The sequence below is a fragment of the Chelonia mydas genome, chromosome 14 (assembly GCF_015237465.2).
Source record: "Chelonia mydas isolate rCheMyd1 chromosome 14, rCheMyd1.pri.v2, whole genome shotgun sequence".
Classification (NCBI taxonomy): domain Eukaryota; kingdom Metazoa; phylum Chordata; order Testudines; family Cheloniidae; genus Chelonia; species Chelonia mydas.
This window is the reverse complement of record NC_051254.2, coordinates 27,600,711-27,623,883: the sequence shown is the minus strand read 5'-3', so window position 1 is coordinate 27,623,883 and position 23,173 is coordinate 27,600,711. Positions and strand designations below refer to the sequence as shown.

At 48.7% G+C, this 23,173-nt stretch overlaps 1 protein-coding gene and 1 long non-coding RNA gene across 2 annotated transcripts; one reads left to right on the top strand and one right to left on the bottom strand.

The window, feature by feature from the left end:
• Positions 1-810: 810 nt before the first annotated feature.
• On the bottom strand, positions 811-12,174 carry LOC119567460. Its single transcript, XR_006285911.1, has 2 exons — positions 11,691-12,174; positions 811-9,403 (listed from the first exon to the last, which is right to left on the bottom strand). It is a non-coding gene; the product is annotated as an uncharacterized LOC119567460 (long non-coding RNA).
• On the top strand, positions 1,687-22,598 carry LOC119567804. Its single transcript, XM_037915207.1, has 6 exons — positions 1,687-1,749; positions 13,852-13,923; positions 14,715-14,864; positions 16,336-16,638; positions 17,332-17,412; positions 21,349-22,598. The coding sequence occupies exons 3-6, from the start codon at positions 14,756-14,758 to the stop codon at positions 21,795-21,797; spliced, it is 942 nt and encodes a 313-aa protein (XP_037771135.1). The 5' UTR covers positions 1,687-1,749; positions 13,852-13,923; positions 14,715-14,755; the 3' UTR covers positions 21,798-22,598.
• The last annotated feature ends 575 nt before the right edge of the window (positions 22,599-23,173 follow it).

Sequence of the window (23,173 nt, the reverse complement as noted above, 5' to 3'; positions counted from 1 at the left end):
GTTTTCATGCAGGTCCCCACATCTGTACCCTAGCGTTCAGAGTGGGGAAGGAACCTTGCCATGGTGGCAGCGGTGGGATTGATCCTGAGCTGTAATCTAACCCATTTGTGCCACTCTGACACAGGAAAAAAGCCAAAAATTACATAGATCTTTCTAGTTGAGGATTCCCTTGGAATGGAAGAGTACTGACTACTGTTCTATGCAAACCCCTAAACAGGAAACAAGGAGGGTTGAGCAAAGGAGCACAGTCAGAGCACACTACACTTTTGCAATCCCCAGTTGACAATGACCCACTTGGAACCCACCAGCTGGCATATTTTGGGGTAACAGCCCCCTTCTCTGTACTCCTTAACCAACCATAAATAAGGTACGGATGATTTTGACCAAAAAGATGTGTCTTGTATCACTCTAAATGTCAATAAAGTTAAGCTATCAGCAAAATTGCCTCAGGATGATCTCTGCAGTTCTTCCTTTGCACAGGAAGAACGATACTAAGCCTTGAAGTGATTTACAGTGTAGATCAAAAATAAAGCTTGGAATTGCAACCAAAAACAGTTGGCAAGCCAGTGCAATGTGAAAATGACAGAAAAGCAGCTGGGATTGAGGGCTACCTATAATCTACTTTTCAGCATCACAGGATTCTGGGCCACGCTTAAGAGTTCAGCGTCCTTGCAGCAGATGACTAACACCCTTCTGGAGAAAGAAATAACACAGACAGGGATTCAGGTAGACTGCTGAGCTGGCTGGAGAATGGGAGTGGGGAGCATTGGAGGAAATCCCCAAACCCCCTTTGTCAAATAGCAATGTAGCTAGGTTTGACCCTTTATTACTAGTTATTAGTCAACAAGTATATGAAGCCGTATGCTCAGTATTACATCGTAGACAACTGAGAGCAAGCGAGGGCTGGGGAATCAAGTTCACAATTTATATTGGATACTGACCATCTCCAGAAAGGTCAGTAGTAAACAGTTCACGGAGCACATTTGTAACACATGAACAATTCACTAAGCAGGCAGGGTTCTACATTCTACTCTGCCTGAGGGAACAGAGCCTGCCCCTGCACGTCTGGCACACCACGCTAGTGAGCGAGAGGGACACAGCCTCACTTGCATGCATGCACACCCAGCTCTGCCACTCCCACCTCCCCGTGGTAATTTACATCTACCCCAGCTGCTCCCAACACCCAAACTGACACACTTGCACTGCCCAGGAGGGACATATGACCCCTCTTGTGGCTTCCCTTTGCTTCCCCAACAGAACTGAATTATTCTGCAGGAAAGCAAAAAAATCTGCATGGGACATGAATTCTGCACATGTGCCGTGGTGCAGAATTCCCCCAGGAGTAGGGTTTGTACCCATTTATGGTCTCTTTTTTTATATTTAGATAATGAGATCCCTGGGCAGGGACCATCTCTTTGTTCAGTGTTTGTGCAGCGCCTGGCACAATGAGGTCCAGGTCCACGGGGCTCACAAACACTAAATACATAATAGCACAGTGTAGGCAAGCCCGACGTGAGCTGGGTTCTATTCCACGTTGTGTGTCCGCAACAGATTTGACACGTTTCAATGGGTTCGGCCTCCAGGGGAAGCAGCTGTGGAGGTGAGTGTTGTCCAAGCGGCATGTGATCAGCCGAGCCCCTTGCTGACTCATTAGCACGTGGCGGCGAAGTTTAGTTACTAGTGTCTCTCCAACGGCGAAACATCCTCTGGTCGGTCGTGCCTCCCACGACCCTTGCTGCAGGCCGCGAGGCAAGTATGGGGATGCCGGAGCACACTCCGGGCAGACACAAAAGGCTTGAGACAGGGAGCGGGTGGGGCTGGAGAGTGCGGGGTGGGGGCGAGGGGCGGGCTGAAGGGAGGCGCGGGGAAGAAACAGGCTGGAGCCTGGCAGGGGGTGGGGGAGGGGCAAACAGGGTCTGAGGGAAGCCTGGGTGCGGGGCTCCTGGCTCCTCAGGGCTGCCTACGGCGCTTGTGACCGCGCTGGGGGACCCCCACCTCTGGAGCCGGTGCGGGGAGGCGGCTGCGTGGCGCCACCCGCAGAGCCCAGCGCCCGAGCTCCGCGGACCCCGCTGTACGGGCTGCGGGCCTAGCACGCGCGGGGGCTAAGCGGAGCCGCTCCTAGAAACCGGGCGCCGCTGCCGGGGCACGTGACTGTCTCCGGTTTCGCGCCGCTCACACGCACGTCATTCCTCCCTTCCCCTCTTCGTAGGTCAGCCCAACGCCGTCGCCTACGCGCCCGTCGTCTTTTGAGCAGGCGCAGTGGCACGGCTACGCTCTCTTCCGCCCGCGCTGTATCCCAGGGAGTGGGAGGATATTGCCGGCTCGCTAAAACGTCACTTCCGCCCCTGTGCCTGGTGTAGTCAGGCTAGGGCTGCCTGCTGAGGCAGTGGGCGTGGCTTCTACGCCCGTCCTAATAGGTCACTTCCGCCCTTCTTCTTTGCCGGCGGCAGGGCCTAGGCCTTCCCGCGCGCCCGGACTTGTTGCTGCGCGGGCCCGCCCACAGCGAGTGGAGTGAAGGGAACCGGGGCCCTCCTGGCTCGGCGGGAGCTCACACCCCGAGCCCGGGGGCTGGTTCCCCGCTTAGCGCTCTCCTTCTGCCGCGGGGTGTGTGTGTGCAAATAGGCTCAGGACTGAGGGGTGTTCGCAGAGCTGGGTGGGTGCTGGGTAGCCCGGGCGGGAATGCAGAGCAGCTGTCAGTTGGGATTGAGGAGCGTTGGCAGTGCGGGGTGGGTTAACCCAGGACTGGAGTAGCAAGGTGGGGGGTGGGCTGTGTGTCAGGACCGAAGGACATCAGCAGAGCTGGGGCAGGATGGAGATCCGGAAGTGCAATTGTGTGATGAATTCCCTGCTTTAACTCGAAATCTCAGTACAAGTGGAGACGCTCTCAGCAACTCTGCAAATTGTGTATTTGTATAACATTCTGCTCACAGAGTTGAAACAACCTTCAGCTAGGAAGTTGTGTAAAGTTCTGATTGCATGAACTCCTTTGTTCTGTTATATTGGTATTGTTCATGCTGCCTTAAGTAACTGTAACTATACGCTCTTGTGTAAATGAAAAACATGGTTAAAACTGTATGAAAGTTATACTCGGCAAATTTCTTCACAAAAATGTCATTTTTTTTGTTGTTTTTAGAAACTGTGTTATGAACATTTGTAAAGTAGTTTTGCTGCAACAATTCATAGATCTTAAGGTCAGAAGGGACCATTATATTTGTGTAAACTAACCTCCTGCATAGCCAGCCAAAGAACCTCATCCAAGAACATCTGTATGAAGCCCAAAACTTCTTTTTGAGCTATAGCATATCTTTTAGAGAGATATCCAGTCTTCAAATGATGGAGGATCCACCACATCCTTAGGTAAATTGTTCCAATGACTAATTACCCTTAGTGTTAAATTCAGATTGATCTCCTGGCTAGAAAATTGAAGCTAGATAAAAATATGCACCTTATTTCCAATCTCATTCTACCTTTTTCTGCCTCATTAAAGAGCCATCTGCTATAAAAAATCTAACTCTTAAGTAGATATTTGTAGACTATTATCAGGTCACCTCTTAAGCTTCTCTTGGAAGGTTGAGAATCTGTGTAGAAGGACTTTGCTAAATAGTTTGAGAAACTAGCTTCATTTGTTTAGTCCTCCAGCTGTGAGTTAAGCTTCCCCCTTCTAGTCTGTATAGGGAGTTAGAGTTTGTTAATGCCAATTAAGTCCTGTATTTAAAGAATTAGATTTAAGCTAACAATAGAAATCAGCTTCTCAGGTTACAGGTAGGTAGGTTACCATCCGGATAATGTGGATTTTTTTTTTAATAACTTTGTGTAATCTCTGGTTATCACTTTGATCACTTTAAAGTTTAATGCAGCATTTTAGTAATAACTCTCTGACTGCTTCTTCCCTGTGTGCATTGCGATTGTGATAGTCGCTGATTGCTGCGGTAAACAATAAAGATTCTAGTACTTTGGGAAATTCTCAGATCTATATTTCCTTAGCTAAGCAACAGAATTTCTCAAATTCATGACAGTTATTTAAAATGTAGTGAATCATTTTGTCTCAAAGCCTTGATCCTTCTGTTCTGCTATTCTTGACTCAGCCCTAAGTAATGCACCAAAACTGGTTTAGAAAAGAACTCTAGTTACACCACTAAGGCTTCATCTACACTACGCAACTTTTAGCGGCACAGCTGTGTCACTACAGCCGTGTCGCTAAAAGTTGGGCAGCACAGTTGCTGTTTGTCGGCTCTTTTGCTGACCAAATACTTCCACCCCCAACGAGTGTCATAGCTTTGTCGGCAGGAGAGTTGTTCCTTGTTGTCTTTTTTGGAGGGGGGGATGTCATTTTAACACCCCTGAAAGATAAAAGTTTTGTCATTCAATTGGCAGTGTAGACAAAGCCTCAGGCTAAGTCTACACTGGCGACTGACTGACACAACTTTTGTCTTTCTGGGGTGTTAAAATGACCTGACCCGCCCCGCCCCCCCCCCCCCCCCCCCAAAAAAAAAAAAAAAGACACAAGTTTTGCTGCAGCAAGTGGCAGGGTAAATGGCTAGTTGTTGGCTGGAGTGCTCTCCTGTCACAGCGCAAACCCTGCTCATATGGGGTGGAAGTATTTTGTTGGTGAAAGTGCCAGCAAACAGTATTTACGCTGCCCAACTTTTAGCGACATGGCCATGCCGCTAAAAGCTGTGTAGTGTAGACAAAGCCTAAGTAATAGCAACCGTAGTACAATTACATTCAATGGCAAAGAGTGAGGAAAAGTAGAAATGTTATATTAGGGGTACCTTTAAAACTAACATGCTGGTCTTTACTCTTACTTTGTTGCCTCCTTCTCTGCACACACAGCACTGTTCTTATATCAATCTGTTGTCTTGTTATACTTCTGGTTTGTGACCTGTCTGGGCCAGGGACTGTCTTTGTTTTAGTTCTTTGTAGCATACCCGGCACAATGGGGATTTGATCATAGGCGTTAAGTGCTACTGCGATAGAAATAATAACAGCTATAGTGACAAACTTTAGAAAGGGGAAACTTTTTAATGAAGAAACATCAAAAAGAGCCTAAAATCACAAAAAGGACATTAAAATCCTTAGCTTTAGCATCGAGGTTGCTTAGAGATACAGCAGGAGTCTCAGAAGATGTGCATACCTCTGAACAAGAAGCAAGCAGAAAGGCAAGAAGTAAATGGTTATAGCTAAATGGCAAGGATTCAGAGGTAATTTGGGACAAACAGAAATCCTTCAAAATATGGAAATCCAAATCAAGTATAGCTAATGGAAAGGAGTATAAACTTTAGGAGGCAATACATCAGAAGAAAACTAGCTTGGGTTAAGATAGAATTTAGAGAGCAAATAGCTAAAGGTATAACAACAAACGAGATTCTTTAAATCTTTCAGAAACAGGAAGGCTGCAAAAGAATCAATGGGTCCCTTGGAGTAAAGGGAGCAATTAAGGAAGATATAGACATTGGTGATAAGCAAAATGTTTTCTTGGCATCAGTCTTTGCCAGTGAGGACATTTAGGAGATACTTTACTTTACTTTCTGGTAATATGGCTGAGGTACTATCAGAGATTGAATTGTCAGAAGAAGAGGGGTAGTAAGTCACTAGGCCCAGAGGGTACATTAAAGCTTTCTGAAGTAGTTTAAGAATGAAGGTGCTAAGCTGTTAGCAAATATATGCAACATCACATTAAAAACAGCTACAGAACTGGAGGGTAGAAAATGTTATATCTATATTTTAAAAAATGTTCTAAGTATAAGTTGGGAAATTGCAGACCAGTGAGCCTTACTTCTGTAACATAAATTGGTTGATAATTTAAAATTATAAAACACCTGTTGACCGTGATCTGTTAGGGAAAAACCAGCAGGTATTTGCAAAGGAATAGGAGGCCTAACTAATTGATTAAAATCTTAAATCATGTCAGTAAATTGTGGATAAAGGAGAACTGGATAGGCATAATTTAGTTGGAATTTCAAAAATCCTGTGACAGTCCTTCACAAGAGAATACTAAGAAACTGGCTAGGAGAAAGAAAGCAGAGTAGGAATGAATGGCTAATTTTCCTCATGGCAAAAGGATAACAATGGGGTTCTGTATAGATCCTTTGTTTAATATATTTATTAATGATCTGGAAAGAAGGTTTAGTAGTCAGGTATCAAAACTTGCACTAGACACAGTTATTTGGGTTTGTCAAGTCCAGAGAGGATGGTAAGGAGCTTGAGAGAGATCTAGGCAAGCTGAGTGAATGGGCAACATAATAACAGATTAAATTCTGAGTGGACAAATGCAAAATAATGCACATTGGAAAGGGTAATTCTAAAGCCTCTTGGCTTCTAAAATAAATGTAACAAGTTAGGAATTTCAGTGTGGACAGCTCAGTGAAGACCTTTACTCAATGTGCCACTGCTGTTGGAAAAGCAAACAGAATGTTAATATGCATGAGGAACGGGATGGAGAATAAAACAAAAACAGTCATTATGTAAATCAGTGGTTCATTCTCTTATTGAATATCGTCTGTAGTACTGATCAGTATCCCCTCTGAGATAGACTACAGAACTAGAGGTGTTTAGAGAAGGGTGATGAGAATGATCAGAGGCCTGGAAAATCCTTCATATGAGGAGAAATTTATAAGACTGGTAATGTTCACCTTAGAGATGAGATGAATAATAGAAGAAGTGATAAAGGGGATACCAAATAACATATGAGAAAGGAAAGGACATTTGGGTGCTCCTGTTCATCCTTTCTCATAATACAAGAACAAGGAAATATTCATTGACATAGAAAAGTAGCTGATTTAAAACTGGTCAAAGGAAATATATGTTCATACAAAGCAGACTAAGCCTGTGGAACTCACTACTCCCAAGATTCCACTGAGGTCAAGAAATTATTAGTATTTAAAAAGGGGATTGGACATTTATATGAAGAATGAGAACATCCAGAGTTATAATAGTGAAGGAGAAAAAAAATGACAGGGCTACAACCAGCAATACAGTTATGTACCTACACACACCACACATTCCCCAACAGCCCTGTGCTCCCCTGCCAAGATTAGAAACTCATAAGAAATTATCATGAATACTCATCCTGAGATGCCGAAAGAGTTTACAAAGGTGGTTAGTGTTTGTTTCTGTAAAGTGAGGTACAGAGATAAAAGTGACTTGTTCAAGGTCACACACTGAGTATGGAAGGAAGAGAACCAAATGCCCTGTTTCCTTAGGCCCTGCTTTGACCCCCTAGATCCCACTCCCCTCCTAGAGCTGGGGACAGAACCCAGGAGTCCTGATTCCTAGTCCCTGCTGTCCTAAGCACCTGACCCTACTCCCCACCCAGAGCTGAGAAAAAAGCCAGACTTCTACTCCAGGTATCAGTTTCTGGTGTTGGTCTCCCCAGTGATCACCCAAAGGGGGAGTCTCCTAGCCTGCAAGTCCTCCTCCCTCCCAGTAGAAGAGCAACCCACTGTGCTTAGATTCCCTCCACCCAGCTCAGATCCCCCTGCCTTTCTGAACCCTCCATCTAACATAGCTACACCTCCCCTCAGTCCTGTCTAAGCATTTATTCTGTGGGGTGCCTTGCAAGGAAATAGAATGGGGGTGGGGGTGTTGCTGAGTGGCTTACTCTCTCTCCTCTCATCTCATCTATGTAATAGTGGGGTAATTTGCATTGAGGTTTTTTTAATGTGCGTGTTATCTCTGAGGTAAAGCCTGGCTGCAAAGGTTCCTGACCACCTTGATTCCTCCAGGAATATATTTCCACAGCCATGGGCCCCCTACTGACAAAGGTGTCTCCATCTCTCCCTGGCTTTGCTCTGGGGCCTGTGCACTGTCCGTGGGACATTTCCATGGTGGATGCAGGGGCAGGCCCTGGAGAGCTTTGAAGATCAGGGCACTGACCTTGGAAAAGGATGTGGAGTTCAATGGGGAATGGAGCAGCCAGGCTGAGGGACTCTTTTTTTTACCAGGGTTGGGCTGCTGTGTTTGGCTCAGCTGGAGTTTTTCCAGGGGTTTCTTGTTCATTCCCAGGTTCAGGGCAAGGGATACAGCTCCTCCAAGTGCCTGGATCTCTCCTCAAAGAGAAGCTCCCCCATCTCCCTTGGAATCACCCCTCCCCTGTGGCTCACTGGGTAAAACCTTTGGGCATGAAGTGAATGTGGAACAAGAGGCACATTAAACAACTGCTTAAGCCATAGACAGTGCATGGCCTAGAAATGTTATTCAGACTCAGAGCTGAGGCCTTGTCTACCCTGGGTTTTCAGCCATTGGGAGTAGCTGCCAAAATGCAAACACTCTGTGTAGACAGGATAAGCCACGGTTTGCACTGATGGAGCTTAACCCTGCTTGAGACTAGGGTAAATTGCACTGACTTAAATCACAGTTTATGGGAGCTTTACCTGCCCACACTTGGAGGTTTGGGTCAGCGCAACTAATCCCTTATAGGAAACACCTTCCTCTCCTTTGGTTACAGTGTCCTGCTGCCAAGAAAGGCCCACGAGTGACTCACAAACTGTGTGCTGGCTCACAGCCCAGAGTGGGATGTGCACAACATAACCGGCCCCATGCCAGCCTTTCCATCTACCTTAGAACCAACTGCTTCTGCTCCACCTCACAGAGCTACTGGTCTTTCTGTGCTCCCCTTGTCAGCACCGATGTGAAAAGCACAGAGAACTCTCTCCGTTCCACCCCCCACCCTACAGAGTGACCCCCTACCCCATCTCTGGGGTATGCCACACCTGCAAAGATCAGTTCCTGCAGAGGGATTAGCTAGAGTCCCCGTGTGTGTGTGTGTGTGTATAGGGGGGACTGGGGCTAGGAGGGAGGGTGCTGTTGGGAAACAGAATCCACATGAGGGGATGCATGGAATGCTGCCCCCACAGCCAGGGACTAGAGTGTTTATAGCCCAAAGAGAAGATCTGCCTTTAAGAGAAGACTCCTTTAATCCTACAACCACCACCACCCCCCAAAGAGACTGAACATGTGAAGGAGTCTGGTGTCTCCTAGGCAGCCAGTTTAAGAACGATGGGACAGATTCCCCTCTCAATCACCCTGGTGTAAATCTGGAGTAACCCTATTGGAGTCACTGGGGCTGATTCCCCTCTCATCCTGGTGTAAATCTGGAGGAATCCCATAGACGTAAGGAAAGTTACATCAGCATAAAACCCATGGAAGGGCAGAATTAGGCCCAATGTCTATGTTGTACAAGTAAATAATTTAAAACTTTCTGCTAGTTCTAGTGCAGTGAATCAGGAGGTCTCTGGCTTAGCTGCTTCCTAGGGCTCTTTCCTGTTGTGGAGATTGTTTTCCATGGCAGCGCCAAGTGCCTTCTGGATATCTGCTGGCTCTGGTGGTGTCTCCTCATTCTTCAGTTTCTGCCCTGAGTTACTGTTGCGGGAAGCAAAGTAGGTTGAAAACCTAATGGAAGCAACTGAAAACAAGTTTTGACAACATTATTAACCAGCCCTATTCTTAATGCAAGGCCTTGCAGTTAAGGCATTGGGCAGGGATTCAGGAGACCTGGGTTTAACTACTGGCACTGTCACACACTCCTGTTTGATTCTGGGCAAATTCCTGATCCTCTCCAGGCTTCGGTTCCCCAGGAGATAATCCTTTGTGTGTCTGTCTTGTCTATTTAGATTGTAAATTCTTCCAGGCAGGGACTAGGGCCCCAATCTCAGCTGGTGCCTCTAATATAAATAACAGCCCAGGGAGGCAGGGGAACAAGAAAAGAGCACAGTGGGTAAGAGGGGAAGAGACTCACCCTTCACCTTTGCAATCTAGTTCAGCCTTGGAGTCCCTGCTCCTGCAATGGTGGGATGGGGGTGGTTTGGATTCCAGATGAAAATTGGCATTTTAGAACCCTGGATGGCAAAAGTTACCCAGTGGAATGGGGGGTTCTGGAGCTCAGGAAAGGGTGGATGGTTGCCTGTGGAGTGGAGAATTCTCCAGCTCCAAGCATGGGCTGTGTTATGCTGGGATGCTAGATCCAGGTGATGAGGCAAGCTGCTTTGTGGGGTACAGCGCTGGCAGGTTGCGGATCTGGGAATTTAGGGGTTAATTTCCCCTCCTGTATGTGACAAGGCTCTGTGCCCAATGCATTCGCTGCAATGTCAGTAGCACTAGGACCAGGTGAGAAGCAGCAAACGGACAGCGGCAGAAGGGTGACAGACTCCCTTACTCCCTCCTGGCTCTAGGGCTGAGAGTCGGGCAGGGGGTTGGGAGAGGGGATTCCCCTTTCGCTCTGGGGGTGGAGCGTGAGGCCGGACACTGGAGGGGAGGTGGGTGCAGTGGAGTGGGGGGCGGCAGCCTCACCCGCCCTTCCTGTGTTTGTAGCATCCCAGGCCAAGAGGTGCCACCCAAGGGGTGCCAGGACAGAGCGGAAGCGCTGCGCTGGTTTACGAAGCCTGAGTCTGGCCTGAGAGCCGGAAGGGGAGTAACGCAGCCGTGCCCGGGCTCTGGTGGCCACGCCTCCTAGCCAGCCAGAGAGATTTCCCAGCCAGGCTCTGCATGGACTAACTTCAGTGGGAGCGGCCTGAGTCCAGGGGTGTGTGACTGTTATCACCCCTCCCCGGCTCCTTCCCAGCATTCATCTGTCATGACTTCGCACATCAGGGAGATGCGGCCAGGACGGAGATGTGGATAGGGAAGAGAGAAAAAAGAAACTGCTCCCTGAAATGCCCGCGAGATGGGGAGTGTTCACAGCATTGGGAGAGGTGTAGGGCTGCCAATGTGGGTTGTTTCCTGGAGGTTTCATCACAAGACATGATCTTTAATTAAAGTTTAATCCTGGATTCCTGGAGACTCCAGGACAATCCTGGAGGGCTGGCAACCCTAGAAAGGAGAGTGCCATGGAAGATGAGGGGAGCTGGCACAGGGGAGGAGCAGGAGAAGGGACCAGCATGGAAACACAGGCACTGGCTGTGCCCTCTGTGCCCCTCACTCTGGGCGAGGTCCAGGGCCGGATTAATCTTTTTTGGGCCCAGCCCCAAACATATTTGTGGGCCCCCATGGAGGCAATGGAGCCTGGCACGGGGAGGTCAGTCCCCGGAGTGAGGGGCCAGCCAGGGGCAATGGGGCATAGCCCAGCCCACTGCGAGGGCACTATTTACAAACCGGCAGTTGCCAGGCGCACAGTGGCCCATGCTATGCCACACAGCCCCCCCGCCTAACACCCCAGACTCCCTACGGCCAGAGGCCCCCCAGACCCACCCACAAATGCACAGCGCCCTGCACAACACCAAGCCAAGCCCCCCACACACACACTGTTCCCCCCAGCGCAATTGGCTGACAGTGGCCAGGCTTCTGCCCCAGTCCCAGGTGGATCGGCTCCGGGAGGACAGGTGGGGCCCCACAGGTGGTGGGAAGCAGAGACTGCCTGGAGCCAGAGGTGCACTGGGGTCCGGCCAGGGGGCTGAGAGGAGCAGGGGGGGCCAGGGGGCAGAGAGGAGCCCTTGGTCAGCTGAGAGGAGCAAGTGGTGGGCGGTGGGAGGGACGGGGTCTCGGGGTGCAGTGCAAGCGGAGCAGGCCGGGGCCCCTTCTGAGCATGGGCCCGTCTGCATGGAGCCACTGAAGCCATTGTAAACCCGGCACTCGCGAGGTCCTTCCACGGTTAATGACTCTGTTTCAGTCACTGCAGCGGCCCTATCAGAGGCAGACAGGAGGGAGAGGTTGCCCCAACAATCGGTGTGTCACTGCCTCTTTCCCGCCCAGCTCACCCTCAAAATAAACCAGCCCACTCTTGCTTTCTCCAGGTTCTTTGTTTCTTGTTTCTTCTGCTCGAACGTGGCATCTTGTCCCTGGAGGTTCTGGTCAGGCCATTTAGCACGTTTGGAGTTTGCTCTCCCCCCCGGAAATTGAAAGACGTATCCCTGTTCCTTCAGAAATACTGCGGAGCTGTTTCCCTGCACATTCAATAGCCCCCCAGTGTGTGAGGGGAGCATTTGACAGAGCAGCAGGAAAGAGTGGCTGACGCACTGTGCCTAAAGCTGGGGGGTGGCACGTTCCTGGGATCTGTTCCTTGCCGTTCTGCAGCAGCCGCAGGCAAATGGTGAATTCCTGCTCGCACCCTGATCTCTTGTCCGGGGACCTGGGCAAACCAGCGGGCAGACGCTGAGATGACACCCGGCGAACTCACACACCTGGGCGAGGAGGGAGAGTGGGTTGTGGAGAGGTGTGTCTTGTTAGGCCAATGAAGGAGAAGGGGAGCTTCTGACGCTCCTGGAGGAGGCTGCTGATTCGCTGTCACATATGTTAGGGGTGGTCCGTGAGTGACAGGGTGAGCTGTGACTCCATGACGTCTCACTCTGCAGTGGTAAGGCTGGAAGCTGCAGTGCTTTGTGTGGTGGAGAGGCGGGACGAGGGGCGGGCACGCAGCTCAGAAACTTACAACACTGTTAGATTGCCCCCTTGAGTGTGAACCACTCTCCCCGTAACCTCCCTGTAAGGAGCCCACATGGCTGCCAGTCAGGAGCCAGTGGCTGGGAGCTAGACAAGTTCACACCCGAAACCCAAGGTGCACATTTCAGCAGGGAGGGAGATTAACCATTGGAGCAGGTTCCTGAGGGCTGTGGTGGATTCTGCATCAGGCCCAGTCTCTAAGGGCTTATCTATACACAGACGTTTGTACAGTCTGCGCACTGGTTTAACTGAAATCGGTAGAGAAATAGATTCAGTGAAACTGATACAACCCCTGGACTCACACTGGTTTAAAACTGGTTATATCTCAGAACTGCTGTAAACCAGGTTTCAGCTGATGTAAGAGAGTCCACAGCCAAAGTTGCACTGATATACCTGAGAGGTGTGATTTCTACTGATTTAGCTAAACCTGGGCTTGTCTACACTGCAAAGTTATACCCATGTAAATGAATGTGTGAATTTAAAGTTACCCTGGTATTACCCCCTTCTCCACTTCCCCAATGTGGACACCCTTATTCTGGTACAAGACCAGCTTTTTTTTTTTTTGGTTTTTGTTTTTGTTTTCTTTAGCTTAAACTCATTCCTAAGTGGCATAAGCTAAACTGAAAAAAAGGGCACTCTGCTATAAAAGTGTGTACATGGTGGGCTATATCAACAGAACCATATTGATATAATTATATTGTGTAACTTACACAAAATTTCCCCATACAGACTAGGCCTTGTTCCAGTAGAAAAGTGCCTTTTTCCTGTTTAGTTTATGTCACTTGGGAAGGGGTTAAAGGGGTATAAGAGAGTCTATATGAAAACTTACATTGGTATAACTAGATCAGCATAATTGGTAACATGTTCCCACATAGACAGAGCCTTTGTGTATAGACCAGGCCTAAATCGAGATTGGGCTGGTCTTTCTGAAAGCCTTGCTCTGGTTCAGCCACAAATTATTGGACTCCATGCAGAGATCCCTGGGGGAAATGATCTAGCCTGTGTTTATGCAGGAGACCAGACTACATCATGATGGTCTTTTCAGGCCTTAAAATCTGTGATCAGCAATAGAATTTAGGGGACACCAAATTTGTGCAGATTGTAGGTAATGTGAAGACTGCAGTGAGTGACCTCCCTCAAACTGACGGACATTTGAAAGATGAGGGCAGGAGGACACCAACCTGGGCATGCTGCTGGGGAGTAAATGACGCTGACTCAGGTTGTGCTGAGCACGAAGGGGCTCAATATGGAAGTGTCTTTCTTGCTACTCCCCCAAGGAGCAGAAAGCACAAGACGACCTAGCCAGGGCATGAGGACCTATGCTCATGGTTGGGTTTGTATGTCGAGGCAGATGCATGGAGGGCAGTGGCCTCCCATTAGGTGGCTATGGGCCCTGCAGGAGAGGATCAGAGCACCCCAGGCTGTGGGAAAAGGAGAAGGGTGTCATGGACTGACCCCAGTTTGTTTCTTTTCCCACAGAGAAGCTCCTCCCACCACGTCCCTGCTGGGTGCAGAAGGTCTGATCAGTGTGAGCTCACCATCCGTCTCCAGGTGAGTGACCAGAGCGATTCCTGGCTCCCTTCAGTAAATGGAGAGGAGGGGAGCTCTGAGATCTGTTCCCCATTGACCCCGCAGGAGGGAGTGATGGCTCCACCCTGCCCTCTTGTGTGCAGAGGGGGTCCTGTCCCCTTTCAATGGCTTCACAGAACCTATTGGATGAAGCTACCCCATACCGATTGGCTCTGGCACTGGGGATGTGTGGGAGGGGAGGGTGGGGTTGAGACATTTGAGGACCACCAGCCAGGCTGCATAGCAGGCTGTGATTTCCCTCTTCCGTTGGGGTATCTGCCTCTCTAGCCATTTTGGAAGAGGGGGAAGAAGATTCCTGGACTTGCAGCTAATTTGATGCCTGGCTTTGGGGAGAGTGAAAACAGAAACACAGGGAGTGGTAAGGGCCAGTTTCAAAGGGCAGCTCCACCAGCTCCACTCTGTGCACTGGGTCCCACAAAGACCCCCTCCAAGAAGTGGCAGAGGAGCAGCTCCCCATTCTTCTTGGGTGCTGGACTGGGTCTCAGAACAGTTCTCATGCCCAGCAATCCACAGCCCCCAGGCTGGGCCTCCTGCAGTGTAGAGGATTGAGCTGCCACTCAACCATCTTCCTGAACCCTTCCCATTGTTGTACAGACCCTCAGAGTCACAGGGGGAGAGAGGCAGCTGCATTGTGTGCTCAAACCCAGCTGGCCCTTCCACAATGGTGGCAGCACAGCCCAGGGACTGATGAGCCTCAGGAGAGTCTTCAAGAGAGCATCCAACATAACTGGGCTGATCTCTCACTGCTGCAGGCTCCTACTCCTCCAAAGAAGCTCCAGTCTCATCTGCTGCCATGTTTCCTGGAGGGCCATGTGGATTGGTCCTTGCTCTCTTTTGGCTGGCACTCAGCCCAGTCCACTCAGCAGCTAACTCTTTCCAGATGTGCCCAACTCAGCAGCCAGGTAAGGAGGCAGCAGTCTACGTCCCCTTTCCAGGCCTGTGGTAGGAAATATCTGTGAGGCTGCCCACAGTGCAGTGAGGCTTCCCGGGGCCTCCCTGACACACCCTGTTAGGCAGAGCTGGAGGGAAGAGGCTGGTGTGTGAAATAGCCCTACTTGATGATCACTTTAGATAAGCTGTTACCAGCAGGAGAGTGGGGTGGGAGGAAGTTTTGTTTCATGGTCTCTGTGTGTATATAATGTCTTCTGCAGTTTCCACGATATGCTATGCATCCGATGAAGTGAGCTGTAGCTCACGAAAGCTCATGCTCAAATAAACTGGTTAGTCTCTAAGGTGCCACAAGTACTCCTTTTCTTTTTACGAATACAGACTAACACGGCTGTTACTCTGAAAAATGATCCCATGGTAGGTTTCCATAGCACCAAGTCACACGCTATGGAAATCGTAGTCATCTCCAGGCTGAGCAACTGGAGAGGGGAAATGACATTCAGTCCCTGAGAACAACTGAGCCATTGAGCCAGGGGATAGGCCACGCAGTGTGGCCCAGAGGAAGATCTGTATGGTGCTCAAGGCCCAGGCAGTAGGGAGAGAGGGAGGCCTGCTGGGGAGAAGATTGTGTGAGCATTTGTCTTTACAGCCCATACAACAGTTTGTCTGGGAGGGTGAGGGCCATGGAGTGGCCAGATTGGACCAGAGCAGGGGTCCACCCAGCCCTATTTCCTGACAGCCAGTTCCACCAGAGTCAGAGGAACAGACAAGAGACCCCCTAGTGAACAGTGATGGAGTACCATACCCCAAAGAGGAAGCTTCTTCCTGACCCCTATCAATTAGAGGTCAGGTTCATGCCCCCAAACCGTAGGGTTTATATCCCTGCCAAAACTCTAGTTATTTTTCATCTTTATTCTTATGATTCTGAACATTTACATGGATAATGGGAATAGCCAATTTTTTTTGGATCCTGCTAATCCCTTGGCCTCAATAAGATATTATGGCAGCGAGGTCCAGAGGCAATTTGTGTGTTGTGTGAAAAAGTATTTCCTTCGATTAGTTTTAAATTTGTCATCTTGCAGTGTCATTGAGTGTCCCCTGGTCTCCTAACACAAGAACAGAGTGAACAGCAGTACCGATCTACCTTCTCTGTCCAGTTCATTATTATTTATATTTTTATCCCATCTCCTCTTACTCACCACCTCTCTAAACAGCCCCAGTCTTCTCAATCTCTCTCCATAAAGGAGTCCCCATGGAGCCTCTGGTTCTGATAGATCCTTGCTGAGGTGGGGGGACCAGAACTACAGGTTGGTTTCTCTGTGAGTGGACTGGGTATACTGTGATCTCCCCTCCTGCACTGGTGGTCCCACCTCATTCCCCTTCATGATAGGGTCTCCTGGCTCCGCTCAGACATGCAAAGAACTTCCCAGGAGCACAGTAGCACCTGTAGTGGGATCATTTAAAATTGTTGCATCCTTCTTCTAGATGTCTCAGTCTGGCCTGTCCATTCCTGCTCCATCCCTGAGGGCTCCTCTGTGCAGATCCCAGTGAGCATTTCCAGAAGCATGTCTGAAGTGTGTAAGAGAAACCCCTACGCTTCCCAATGCGACAACATCTTGATCCTAAACAGCCAGAAACCACAATATTTCAACAGCAACTTTGAAGGCCACATCACCTTGTCAGATAAGTACTTCACTGTTGAGAACATGAGCAAATGGCTTGAAGGAGACTATCAGATTAAACACTGGAATGGAACCATTACAGCATCTGTCTCCCTGAAGATGGCTGGTACGTTCTCAGAAGACTCCTTTTCCCCAGCCCTGGGACAGTCCAAGTGTCCAAACTCTAACCCCACCCTGCCAGCTGCCAGGCCTGTATTGAGGCTATATGGGCCTCCTGCAGTCCTATCCCTGTGCCAGGACCCTCAGCCCATGCTGTGACCCTAACCCGCACTTGGAGTGGTGGTGGCAGGTGGGACCCCCATCCCCTCCTGAAGAGGCAGAGGCATTAACATGAGGTTCCATTCGTCACTTCAGGGGTGGCAGTGCTCTTCCCCTCCTGCCACACATAGCACCCCCTGCTGGGTGGAGCTGGCAGGGCCCACACAGCACTGAGGCTGGGAGTTAACGTGCCAATGAGATGCGTGGGGAAATCAGCCCTTTCAAAGTGACTGTCTCAGGCTCGCTGCAGGCTCAGGCAACTGCTGCATTGGCTACTCAGGTCATATTTTCTCTCCCACACCACAAGAGCTAGAAACTTTTGAACACTCCCCCCTCCCCGTCCTTGGTCATGGCCCTTTGGGGCAGGGTCTGTCTCTCCCTGTGTATCTGTGCAGTGCCCAGCACAATGGGGCCCTGATCTTAATTGGAGCCCCTAGTTGTTACTGAAATACAAATAACCATTCATTACATTTTCTTCTCCTGTACAATTTCTGTTTATTGAATCCTTTCTGGGATCCCACCTCCTATCTTGTCATTCCAGATCCCACCCTATTCTCGCCTTCCACACCAGGGAGCCCCAAGTCTATTGAGAGATCTTCCAGTGGGACTGCAGAAGGGAAGAGTAAGTGAAAAGAAATTATTCCCTCTATCTGGTTAGCGCCATATGTTCCTCAAACATTTGGGAAACTTGTGTCTGGATGACGTCCCATCCTGTGCAAAATTCCAGTGGATTTGTCTCCATAGGCCCATGGAGTCCAGATGTGTTCTGCTCTCCCTGGCCCCAAATATCACATGGGGAGCGTTTAATGTTAAGTTCCCTTTGGAAATTTTCACCATTTGAACAACTGTATATTCTAAGCAGAGGCAACATGTGAGGCAGTCTGTCTAGAGGTTGGAGCAGTGGTCTAAGAGCCAGGACTCCTGGGTTCTATACCAAGCCCTTGCACAGATTTTTTGTGTTAATCACATGACAATGCTTTTACTTCCTGATTGCATGACAAATATGGTTAAAGAAGAGTTAGTGAGGTTAAGTGGTACAGGCATGGGACTAGGACTCAGAGACATGGGCTCTGTTCCCAGCTATGCTGCTGACCTGCCATGTCACCTTGGGTGAGCCACTTTGCCACCAGTTCTCCTCCTGCACTGTGTCTCTCTTGTCTATTTAGGGTGTGAGGTCTTCAGAGTCAGAGCTGTCTCTCACTCTGTCTGTGCAGGGCCCAGCATAATGGGGCTCTGATCTGTGTTGGAGCCTCTAGGTGCTATCGTAATACATATGAATTATAACAACAATAAAACATCACACAAGTTGGGACTATTTACAGTAAAGTATAGAACTGGAAACTTGTGCAATGTGTGGTTAAGAAGGTTACAGCACAAATCCTCTATTCCATATGATTGGTCTGCAGCCTGGGAATTATTCACTGGTGAAAGGTTTCAGAGTAACAGCCGTGTTAGTCTGTATTCGCAAAAAGAAAAGGAGTACTTGTGGCACCTTAGAGACTAACCAATTTATTTGAGCAGAGCTTTCGTGAGCTACAGCTCACTTCATCGGATGCATACTGTGGAAACTGCAGAAGACATTATATACACAGAGACCATGAAACAATACCTCCTTCCACCCCACTCTCCTGCTAGTAATAGCTTATCTAAAGTGATCATCAAGTTGGGCCATTTCCAGCGCAAATCCAGGTTTTCTCACCCTCCGCCGTCCCCCCCCCCCCCCCCACACACACAAACTCACTCTCCTGCTGGTAATAGCCCATCCAAAGTGACTACTCTCTTCACAATGTGTATGATAATCAAGGTGGGCCATTTCCTGCACAAATCCAGGTTCTCTCACCCCCCTCCAAAAACCACACACACAAACTCACTCTCCTGCTGGTAATAGCCTATCCAAAGTGACCATTCTCCTTACAACGTGCATGAAAATCAAGGTGGGCCATTTCCAGCACAAATACAGGTTTTCTCACCCCCCCCCCCCCCTTTTTCCAAAAAAACACACACACACAAACTCACTCTCCTGCTGGTAGTAGCTTATCCAAAGTGACCACTCTCCCTACAATGTGCATGATAATCAAGGTGGGCCATTTCCAGCACAAATCCAGGTTTTCTCACCCCCCCCCCCCCCCCACACACACACAAACTCACTCTCCTGCTGGCAATAGCTCATCCAAACTGACCACTCTCCCCACAATGTGCATGACAATCAAGGTGGGCCATTTCCAGCATAAATCCAAGTTTAACCAGAACGTCTGGGGGGGGGGGGGAGGGGGGTAGGAAAAAACAAGGGGAAATAGGCTACCTTGCATAATGACTTAGCCACTCCCAGTCTCTATTTAAGCCTAAATTGATAGTATCCAATTTGCAAATGAATTCCAATTCAGCAGTTTCTCGCTGGAGTCTGGATTTGAAGTTTTTTTGTTGTAAGATAGCGACCTTCATGTCTGTGTTTGCGTGACCAGAGAGATTGAAGTGTTCTCCGACTGGTTTATGAATGTTATAATTCTTGACATCTGATTTATGTCCATTTATTCTTTTACGTAGAGACTGTCCAGTTTGACCAATGTATTAAGCATTCTTACAACTACAATACCCACCTGCGGAAGTGAAGAAACAGATTGATAGAGCCAGAAGAGTTCCCAGAAGTCACCTACTACAGGACAGGCCTAACAAAGAAAATAACAGAATGCCACTAGCCGTCACCTTCAGCCCCCAACTAAAACCCCTCCAACGCATTATTAAGGATCTACAACCTATCCTGAAGGATGACCCAACACTCTCACAAATCTTGGGAGACAGGCCAGTCCTTGCCTACAGACAGCCCCCCAACCTGAAGCGAATACTCACCAACAACCACACACCACACAACAGAACCACTAACCCAGGAACCTATCCTTGCAACAAAGCCCGTTGGCAACTGTGCCCACATATCTATTCAGGGGACACCATCACAGGGCCTAATAACATCAGCCACACTATCGGAGGCTCGTTCACCTACACATCTACCAGTGTGATCTATGCCATCATGTGCCAGCAATGCCCCTCTGCCATGTACATTGGTCAAACTGGACAGTCTCTACGTAAAAGAATAAATGGACACAAATCAGATGTCAAGAATTATATCATTCATAAACCAGTCGGAGAACACTTCAATCTCTCTGGTCACGCAAACACAGACATGAAGGTCGCTATCTTACAACAAAAAAACTTCAAATCCAGACTCCAGCGAGAAACTGCTGAATTGGAATTCATTTGCAAATTGGATACTATTAATTTAGGCTTAAATAGAGACTGGGAGTGGCTAAGTCATTATGCAAGGTAGCCTATTTCCCCTTGTTTTTTCCTACCCCCCCCCCCCCCCGACGTTCTGGTTAAACTTGGATTTATGCTGGAAATGGCCCACCTTGATTTTCATACACATTGTAAGGAGAGTGGTCACTTTGGATAGGCTATTACCAGCAGGAGAGTGAGTTTGTGTGTGTGGTTTTTGGAGGGGGGTGAGGGGGTGAGAGAACCTGGATTTGTGCAGGAAATGGCCCACCTTGATTATCATACACATTGTGAAGAGAGTAGTCACTTTGGATGGGCTATTACCAGCAGGAGAGTGAGTTTGTGTGGGGGGACGGCGGAGGGTGAGAAAACCTGGATTTGTGCTGGAAATGGCCCAACTTGATGATCACTTTAGATAAGCTATTACCAGCAGGAGAGCGGGGTGGGAGGAGGTATTGTTTCATGGTCTCTATGTATATAATGTCTTCTGCAGTTTCCACAGTATGCATCCGATGAAGTGAGCTGTAGCTCACGAAAGCTCATGCTCAGATAAATTGGTTAGTCTCTAAGGTGCCACAAGTACTCCTTTTCTTTTCGCTGGTGAAACTGATAGATAATTAGATATCTGAGAGACAAGGTGTGGGAGGTAATATCTTTTATTGGACCAACTTCTGGTGGTGAGAGACACAAGTTTTCAATAAAAGATATTACCTCCTTCCGCCCCCCTTGTCTCTCTAATATCCTGAGACCAACAAGGCTACAACAATACTGCAAATAGATACTCAGATATAAATTTGAATCTGAAAGTCAAGAATTTTGCAGTTGGTGCCTTCCTGGGGGAGTGAACTGTGCAATCAAGGGGAATTAATTTTGCAGTTGTTGTGTGGGAAACCTGTCAAGATTATTCACTGCAAATTATTCCCTCAGCTCTAATAGTAATACTGACCCACTGACCTACTTCCCAGTAACTAGTGATGATTAGTTACTGGTTGAAAAGAGCTTTGGGCTTCGTGGGTAAAAGGGCAAAGAATTAATATTATTTATCATTATTTCACTGTGCATTCCTCAAGTTCCCAATAAGGGCCCAATGCTGTGGACTATTGAGCTCCTCAGTAGCTTACAAAATCACACCCTACCTGAGATTGCATTGATCTTGCCACAGTGTGGGGTGGGGAAGAAAAGTGATGGCAATCTCTTCCATTTCTATTACTCCAGTGATAACATGTCTTTCAGCACATGACTAACGCAGGATATTTCAGCCTTTGATTTATTTGTGGTTTTATTTCAGATCCAGCAAATGCCACCCACTATGCATATTTGGCTCTGTTAGTGGTGCCTTTTGTGGTAGTTGGTTGGGTGTTATGGAAATGTGTGAGACGGCACAGTCCAGATGGACGAAGATTCAGACTCATTAGGATTAACTGGAAGCAGCAGGTCCCAGAAGGAATGAATGGGTGTGCTCTCGCAAATGGAGACGCACAAATGAATGAACATGCACGCACCAGTGAACATGACCATGCCAGTGGATGTCAGCACCTCAGTGGACATGGACATAATGACGGACATGGATACACAAGTGTACATGTACACACTGGTGAACATATACACCACAACGGACATGGACACACCAATGAACATGGCCGTGCTACTGTGCCTCTCTTGCAGGGAGCTGGGGCTGAACTGCACAGGCTATCTGGTGAGGAGAATCCTCCGCAAGCAGTGATTACCCCCTCCTAGCACATGATGCACATGGGGGCAGACAGACATCATCTGCCTCAGCAGTGTGGTCCACATGCATTTTTTCCGCCAAATGGTGCAGGGGCTGGTGCTGGTAACCTCAGTTTCTGACTTCCAGTTCACCACAGTGCCTGATTCTGCCTTGCTGTGTCTTATTACTGACAGTTTTTGATGCCTGGTGCAGGTCTCCAAGGCCCTTCCAGGAAGGGCTGAGATTTATATAATTGGCAGAGACCTACAGCCCACTTCTCACGTTAATCCATCCTGTGGTTGAGCTGGGACAATCTGCAGACTTGGGCAATATCAGTCACACTCAGGGCAGCTCCCCCCACAAAGCTCTCTAAAGATTCAGGCACATGTTGCTGCATCGGTTACACCCAGGGCAGCTCCTGCCTCTCAGAGCAATTGCCTCAGGCTCTCTGCAAACCCAGGAGATGTCACTGCATCAGCTACACTCAGGTGACATTGTCAGATTTTTTTCTCTGCATCTGCGAGAGCTAGCAACATAGTGGTGGTGTTTTATTAAAAGTGGGATTCTGCTGTAATCACATGACTCCAGAAGTTGGTGCCCTACTAGTAGATTTATAATGCCTATACCTTTTAATCCAGTCCCGGGCAGAGACTTGATACCTCAACAAACACATTCCCATTTCAATGTGCTTGGTGTATATCTATCTATGTCAGGGGTGGCCAAACGGTGGCTCCGGAGCCACAGGCGGCTCTTCACAAGTTAATATGTGGCTCCTTGCATAGGCACCGACTCCGGGGCTGGAGCTATAGGCACCAACTTTCCAATGTGCCGGGGGGTGCTCACTGCTAACTCGCTGGCTCTGCCACAGGCCCTGCTCCCACTCCACCCCTTCCCGCCCCCTCCCCTGAGCCTGCCGTGCCCTTGCTCCTCCCCCCCACCCCCCAGAGCCTGCTGCATGCCATGAAACAGCTGATCAGGAGGTGCACGGAGGGAGGAGGAGGCGTTGATTGTCAGGGCAGCCGGTGGGCGGGAGGCACTGGAAGCGGCGGGGGCGGGGCAGGGGAGAGCTGATGGGGGGCTGCTGATGTATTACTGTGGCTCTTTGGCAATGTACATTGGTAAATTCTGGCTCCTTCTCAGGCTCAGGTTGGCCACCCCTGATCTATGTCCTCTTCTTAACAAAGGTTTCAAAGTAGCAGCCGTGTTAGTCTGTATTCGCAAAAAGAAAAGGAGTACTTGTGGCACCTTAGAGACTAACCAATTTATTTGAGCGTAAGCTTTCGTGAGCTATAGCTCACTTTATCGGATGTTTAACCAATCCTAGCAAAGAGTAGCTTTGCCAAAGTTTGTTGCTGTTTTCTTTGGTTAAGACAGAAATTTCTGAAGACCCTTGCTCACCCACACA

Coding starts and splice junctions, on each gene's coding strand:
- LOC119567804 (XM_037915207.1), top strand. CDS start 14,756: ATGTTTCCTGGAGGGCCATGTGGATTGGTCCTTGCTCTCTTTTGGCTG. Junction 14,865..16,335: donor GTGCCCAACTCAGCAGCCAG/GTAAGGAGGCAG, acceptor TCCTTCTTCTAG/ATGTCTCAGTCTGGCCTGTC. Junction 17,413..21,348: donor TGGGACTGCAGAAGGGAAGA/GTAAGTGAAAAG, acceptor GTTTTATTTCAG/ATCCAGCAAATGCCACCCAC.